Below are 7,996 nucleotides of genomic sequence, written 5' to 3' on the forward strand. Positions count from 1 at the left end.
TCGTATTGTAATGAATTAGTAATTATGCTCCGTCCCGATTGGCTAAATCCAGAAAAAAGGCGTGCTCCAAGGGCGATTGTAAGTATACGATTGGACAATGTGGCTGTTCGTCATACAATAAGAATTCGGGTCGGGGATGTGATTAGTCGACGCGGGCATTGTGACGTGATGACGTTTTGAGGGGTCAGGAAGCAGGGATGCTTCTGCGGTCACGACGTTATCTTGACAGTTTTATTTTTTTCATTCACGATTTTATTCATGTGTATTGTATTGTATTGTATTGTATTGTATTGTATTGTATTGTATTGTAGATATTATAATAGCCCTTTCCGTCATCAATAGAGGTAGAGCTGCAGCGATTTAAGGCGGTGGGAATTTCATTTGTTCAATAAAACGCAATCGTGATCATCTTATTTTTAACAGCAATTAGCGCTTTCAAATTAAAAGTCAATATAAATAATTCTAAATATTTATTTGAATTGCAAAATCTTCATAAGTAAATACATTAATGGTTAGTAAAATTTATATACTTTTAAATCATTTATTTTTACCCGAATGTAAAAATAGTCGTAAATTTGATTTTTTACAGAAATATTATCCGTAAAGTGATTTGGTGATTATTTTGTGTGATTACTATTATTACCAGCTGTAATCGTAGTGTACTATCTAAAAAGTAGTACTTGTAATACTAGTTAAATAGATTTGCTTTTTTTACGCCAACTTCACAAAGAACATCCCCCCTTAAAATAGTTCACTTGTCATGACAGAAGATAGCCAGTAGATGTCCTCTTTGCATCACACATCTCAAATACAACCCACCCAGCGCCGGTCATTCTTCCAAAAACGATTATAGTGTATCACTCTTACATTTCCATGACAACCCCACATCCTAACTACTGTTTACTTCCATCCTTGTTACTATCTAATAAGAAGTCAAACTCAGCCAAAGCCTCTTCCACACAGGGCCACAGGAACCTCAGGCACCATCAATCAGGCGGCCGGTACACACAAACTGATCATTTCAGCTGATAGCATGACGTCCGTTCAACTAAAACACCCGCTTCTTAATATAACCGTGGCTTGGAAAAGCGAGCCGCAGGCATGCAACAACAGCGGAGGAAGTGAGGCCACAATTAGTGGGTTAAGCCCGGCGGGCAGATGGTGGAATTCCAGGCAAAGGTGGTGAGAGGATGGCATTGCTCTTTTGACGTTTACTTGCAAGACAGATCCAATGTTTCTCATGCTAATTTTCAATCATTACAAAAGTCATTTTTCTGACCCCCTGTAGCACTCAATTACCAAAACGCCTAAAGCCATAGTGTTTTACCTGCACACACGCTTCTCAGCACACGAGGGAAGAAATCAGCATGTCAGCAGCAGGCCATTTGTTCTCTATGACATTGGCGATCAAAAAAGGGGAGAGTGTATGGAGAAAGCTGTAAGGCACCGACAGTGCATTCCCTACACATCCACAAAATGATGAGCAGAAATAGGTCACACTGGTAATAATGGCCAAGGATTAGAGTGTGCTGACACAGGCCCGACAATTAATACCCCTCTGCAGAACTAGCAACAGGTGTGTGACAAGATTGTTTCACTGTCATAAAAAGGCTTAAAATTAGCCTTGGTGAAATAATACATTAAGCTCTTTGCGACGCAGATGGCCAGAAAATGAGGATGATTTTGCATTGAAAACCTTTAATAAGTTTTAATCAGAATGGGCTGATTAAGAAAATTAAAGGCCAAACAAACTGATCTAAGACTACCAAACAAAAGTTGGCGGGATCCCGTTGTGGTAAAAATGAAATCTGACCTTGATCCAAAAGCAATCGGACTCTCCACTTGGTTGACTAATCCTTTTGGTGTACTCCATTTTGTTAGGTAACATAAGCAAATTTCTATGTGGACAAAACTAAATTCTTTGTAGGTTCCGCTTGATGACTTGCTATCTTTATTTTCCATTCCATTTTCAGAGATCAGCATCATAACTATTGCGCTGTAGTAGTGTGATTCCACATTTTGGTTCCAACTGGAATAATTTTTGAGAAAGCCAATAACCCCCCTAAAATGTACACCCCTCAAAAGTGGAAGACAGTCTTGCATAATCCTGTAGTCATGCTTTCTGGTGGACACTAGACAGGAGTTGGAGCCTTGTCACACTCTGTTAGTATTCCAGCCAGCATGCCAGCCGAAGCAAATGGGCCACATCCTCCAGCTGGACTGGGGCCACCGACGGGCACCTGGACCCACGCTTGTGAAAATCGAATTGCATATGTATTTAACTCAGAGGAAGGCGCTCACGTCTCAGCATGTGCACAATGCTCTGCTGGTAAAAGAATCTCCGCTGCTGTTTTCCTTGAACACACACAATTATTATTTTTTTAATAAGGCTCTAATTTTTTTAGGTTGTTTGGATTTGAACAGCTGGCTAGGGTCCAGACTCGCGCAGGCCTGAAAAGGCTCTCTCACAAGGTGCGACTGGAGGAGGTCCAGTTATTATCATATCAATGTGTTGAGAAACATTTATGGCAGTGAAACGCTCTGGCAAGTACCATCATTTTCCAGAACGGAGCATTGTCACATCCCATTGTGTGAAGCGGCCGCGCCAGAACAATAATCCGCCATGAAACCGGAACGGATGGAAATGAGACCGTTGAAATATAGCTTGGTCCATCGCACCTGACGTAAATTGAAGGCCTCGTTCCAACCACTGTCAACGTAGAGGTTCAGCACATCTAATGCGGAGCCTCAGCTGCCGTTTTCAAAGCGGGAATCCTCTCAGTACCATCCCGCTGCTTCAGAGCTCATTAGTAAATCTCGGCTAGCTAACCCCCGCTGCCCGGCTATACAGCAGAGTCACTTTAGTGACAATTTACTGGAATGGTAGGAGGGCTTAGTGGAGAAACAAAGTTGTTCACGAAATCTTCAGCATTTATTTTCAGACAGTTTTAATGAGTCTTCACTGAACTGAACTTGCTAACTTTTATAAACAAAGACAATTTACGACAAATTAAATTAGCATTGGCAAAATCAAATGGACTGAACTGAACTTGCTAACTTTTGTAAACAAAGACCATTTACAACAAATTAAATTAGCATTAGCAAAATCAAATGCGAAATCAACTGCTATGCTAACATAACAGTACAGTAGGGCTGTGGGACTCATTTAGGTTCCTCAACGGTGCTTCATCACCCGCCTGTTGCCATCCAAGCCACATTGTCTTCCTTTCTGCTGCCTCAGCAAACTTTGATTCGACCACTTTGGAGCCCAGTTAGCTTCCCTGCGCATGTTACAGATGTTATCTCTATACGCTGGAGTTAACCTGGATCCCATGCTCCCCTGGGCGTCGTTATCGTCCATTTATCACGTCGGCCCACTTTGTTTAGCCATTTGTATCTGGCCACATATCTAACTACAGATAGCTAGCCAGACCGAAGCAAGATTAGTGGATGACAAAATAGGCTGCAGGAGTTTCACTTATCTGATAAGGAGGCAGAACAATATTCCAAGAACATGGAGGATGCTTATCTCATTTGTTTCCGCTCTCTTGTCCCTCCCTAACTGGCTTCAAAGTTAGTCAAACACAGCGTAATATTGCCTCAGTTTTTTTTTTCAAAACCAAACACTGTTTTTATTTGAAGATTTAACAAACCATACTTGTTTTTAATAAACATCTCAAATTAAAATTTTAACAATTAAATTTAGACTTTAATAAACCAATTTCACGATACATTTTAAGACCCTGGAAATCCCGTGCCATACTGATTTTGGACAGTCGGAAAAAATTGCCTATTTGGAAACCCAGTCATGTAAGTCTACCTGAACCTTTTTCCATCAAGGCAACAGTGCATCAATCAATCTCGGTTAGTTATCATGACGGGCTGCCTTACATCACCTGCAGGTTTTGTCCTCAAATTTGCCAACATCCAGATTCTTGGCTTCTGCGACGCTCCATTAGCGCAGGAGATGTCTCCGCCGGTGTCAATAGTCACACATGCGCCAGCTGAATAATTGATGATGATCAGCTTGGGCACTTCTACCTACTATCCCTGTTTAATTGCCCTGATACTCACAGAGGCTCGTGGCATGCAAATGCATCATCTTTCCACCCCTAACCTGTCTCGTGTTCCAACCTAAAGGGCTTGCTCGCTCGTCAGCGTGGCCCTCAGGGAGTCATGTAAAGACACTAAAAGCTGAAGTGTTGGCAGGAGCCTCTCACACTTCAACGAGCCTCAAGGCTGATTTTGTGGAAGCGAGGCTTCAACGGTAATGAACGAGCACTCGGGGGGTTACCGAACACCACAGTAGGCACATGTGGACTTGGAACTGACATTCAATCCATGAACATCAGCACCTAAGAAAGTAACTTCCAAAAAATTGGTGAGTCCTGATTTCGAGTTACTCCTTTGTGCTACTAATCCATAATTATCTACTAATCTACTTATTCTTCAGCATCAAATGTGTCATCATGGCAGGATGCGCTCATCTATTTATATGAAAGATGACACCTCAGCTGTGTGCCGACGCACCCCTGCGGTGGCAACATGAGGCTCGCATCACATGCAATCAAATATGCAGAAAAGGCTTTGCTAGCCCAAAGGAGGGTGGCGGGGAAAGTCGGACTAGCAGGCGTGCTCAATCAACGCCGGAAAAGATGTCGCAATGACACAAGTCGACTCGTTGCTATAACGCGAGCACGGGCTTCATTACTCTTCATTAAAAACACATCTTTTATCCCAGACATGTTTTTTCCTCACACCCCCGAGGAACAGATGTGCGGAAACAGCTTGACATTTAAATGACAGGAAAATGGGATCTACCATTCCTCGCGCATTTGCGAGACACCTTTTTATTATGACGTGTCATTAGCGGCTAAATGAGAACCAGTACAGTTGCGTAGCCTCAAGGGTGACAAAAATGATCTTCTGTGAAGGCTTATCTGGTTATGTGGCACTATAAAGACTCCGCATGGTCTCACCCATTGGAGTCTCACTAGACAATCAATCCAATACAAAAGAGATCTGATACTAAAATTTTGTCTCTACATAGATACCTCTGTTTTGATTGGCAATGTCAGAGAGATATTTACAAAATATTTACGAGTGTGTTTACACCTAATATTTTGATACATGAGGCTGTCAAAATATTACATATAGTATAGATAGAAACAAAGATTTTAAGGCACAAGGTCAGTTTGTACTTGCCAACACGGCATTATAAAAAAAGACTGATCAATTATTTTAAAATGCCCAACTGTAACTCCAACCGTCTCTAATGTACAATTCAGCAAAGTCAATATTCCAGCTGTCACTCATAAGTGCTGATGTAGCTGCGGGTCGATGCAGCAAGTACCCGGGAGTTGGAAATGGCTGCTAACTGTCATCCAAGTTCTTTTGATTAGCGCACGCTCGCAGAAACGATGACTAAGGCCGATGTCAAGTGCGGCCCCCGTTCTGTAGCGTTGGCCAGAAAATGGGATCAAGACATGTTGAGCAAATTGAAAAGTTGATGGAAGAATCTTCTTTGTCAAGTCTTGCCAAAGAATATAATTATGAATAATGGTTTGAAAGTTTTGAGGCAAATCATTTCGTAACACCTATCCAAGCCAAAAATGACAAATGGAAGAGAAGTTAAGAGACGTTTAGCGAATCAATTTTTCCCAATGATGTGTGAAAAAATTGCGAGCATAAGACTTGCCCTCAATGCCCTGTGGTCAACATTTCTAGGAAGCTTAGCGGAATGTTCCGTGTCCTTTTGCGATTGAGCTTAAAAACAGCATGCAGGAGGCTCCACTAATGCCTCTGAGAAGTGTGACTTTTGCCGCTGCCTCCTTGGTGTCGGGTTTAAGAGAACATCCGCCCCGGTCGAGAGGGCGGACAAAAGAGATTACGTCCGGTCATAGGTTGTGATTTAAATCAAAAGGTTTGTTTTCAAGGGACGGGGTGACCAGTTCAACACAAGTATGTAAATTGTCATGTGGTGTGTGTGCCCCCTGTGTCTGAGCATGAGGTCATGGCATTGACACAGAACCCCACCTCCCCAACTGTGGGTGGGGAGCACGGTTCTATCTGTGGAACTGACAAATGACAGGGCCAGCTGGGGAATGAAATCCTGTAAGACTGCCACCGTGTCTGTGACGAGCAGACCACGCGCAAGCCCCCCGCAGTGCCCAGTTAGCTCAGGAAGGATTCGGTGATAGCACCTCGGTGTGGCCCAAGCAACGACTAATGCAGACGTCTTGTGGCTATGGGCGGGAAACAGTCTCATGGCTTCTCCAACAAGGAGCTAAGCGAGGTGAGTGTGAGCCAAGGAGGCCGAAGGAGCACCAGTAGCGACCAGACCAGCCTTTCCTCGGCCGCAGAGAGAATCCGCAAACACGCTATGGTGCATTTTGGCTACAGCACCCTGAGCCTGGCTATGCGCGGGCTTGACGATGCCCCGGCCGAGTTGTGGGAGCTGCGTGAGCTGCAGAAGCTCAACCTGTCCATGAACTGCCTGTGCTCGCTGCCACCAGCCTTGAGTGCGATGGACAACCTGGTGGTGCTCAACCTGTGGGGCAACAATCTGAGCAGCCTGCCGCCCGAGATCGGCCTGCTGAAGAAGCTCCGTGTGCTCTTCGCCTGCCGCAACCGCCTCAGCGAGGTGCCCGAGGAGCTGGGCTCCTGCACCTGCCTGGAAGTGCTCAGCCTGGCCAACAATCAGATTAGCAGCCTGCCCGGCAGTTTGGCGACCATGGGCAACCTGACCAAGCTTAACCTGAGCCACAACCGCATCGCCCACATCCCTACCTGCGTCTACAGCATGAAGGGCCTGGTCTTCCTCCACCTGGCCTGCAACCGCCTGGAGACCATCGCCGACCAGATCCAGGACCTGGTAAACCTCAAGATCCTCATCGTAGAGGGGAACAGTATCCACACCCTGCCCAAGACACTCTGCTTCCTGGAGTCCTTAGAACTCCTCAATGTAGACTTCAACGAACTGCAGAGCGTGCCGGTGGAGATGTACCTGCTTATCCGGCTCAGGAGGCTGGCCTGCCATCCTCTGGACAAGGGGCTCCATATCATACATAATCCCCTGCTCAAGCCCATTCAGGAGGTTTTGCAAGGAGGACTCAGCTCCCTGTATAACTACCTCAAACCTACGTGAGGCGCCGTCGACGACCGGCACCCGGCCAACATTGGACACGTGGACGCTCACGCCTCAAACAAATAGCCGGCCCACCACGGATTCCACAATCACTATTACATCACAGGGCATTTTTGAGGCACACAAATAGATTCAAAGTGTCGTTGGCTGTAAATAAATAACTACAAACCGCCAACACGTGCGCTATGCCGAACGCGCGTGTGAGTCTAATCCACAGTTAAGGGTTAAAAGGAGGCGACAAAATTTCACAAGTCCACATTTGGAGGCTGATTAGTGGCGAGTGGTTGGTGCAGAGGTGGATAGCACACATGGTTTGTTGCATTCAGGTCACGGGTATCAGGCAGTGGAAAGAACAGTAAAGCAGAAGGGGAAAACTTATGCAACAAGGAGCTGACAAGAAATACCTCCAGTGTGAGATGCATTACTGAAGGATTTCTTAAGGTCCGTAATGGAATTGTCAGTGACACATTTGTGCTAGGAAGTTAATTATGAATAAGTAGTAAAATGCTCAAATAAAATAGGAGGCTAATCATCACATTGCGAGATTTGAATTAAGTTTAAAAAAAACATTTTTTTTTTACCATTTTGTTTTAAGGATTGAAGCAAAATAAAAAAAAATACTCATCTGGTTATTTCATGTCACTATGCAGTTTTTGTTGTTGTTGCAGCAAATGAGTTAATTGAGGTTCTGATTTTATTCACTTGTTTGCCAGCAGGGTTGTAATATTATTGCTTTATGTATTTCTGTAAATATTTTATCACCATTGGAATAGTTTCGAGAACACGATCAACCGTAAACTTTTCATGATTCTCTGGTCTTTATTCTCAGTTCAACACCAAGAAAAAAAG

General features: G+C 44.2%; 1 protein-coding gene across 1 annotated transcript; it reads left to right on the forward strand.

The window, feature by feature from the left end:
* Window positions 1-6,247: 6,247 nt before the first annotated feature.
* LOC147046530 (uncharacterized) lies at window positions 6,248-7,147 on the forward strand. The gene has a single exon (XM_085930734.1). The coding sequence runs from the start codon at window positions 6,248-6,250 to the stop codon at window positions 7,145-7,147; it is 900 nt and encodes a 299-aa protein (XP_085786860.1).
* The last annotated feature ends 849 nt before the right edge of the window (window positions 7,148-7,996 follow it).

This window comes from Syngnathus leptorhynchus, chromosome 14, assembly GCF_054491065.1.
Source record: "Syngnathus leptorhynchus isolate UIUO chromosome 14, UIUO_Slep, whole genome shotgun sequence".
Classification (NCBI taxonomy): domain Eukaryota; kingdom Metazoa; phylum Chordata; class Actinopteri; order Syngnathiformes; family Syngnathidae; genus Syngnathus; species Syngnathus leptorhynchus.

Bases quoted from the DNA above. Each gene is read 5' to 3' on its own strand.
- LOC147046530 (XM_085930734.1), top strand. From the start codon at position 6,248: ATGGGCGGGAAACAGTCTCATGGCTTCTCCAACAAGGAGCTAAGCGAG.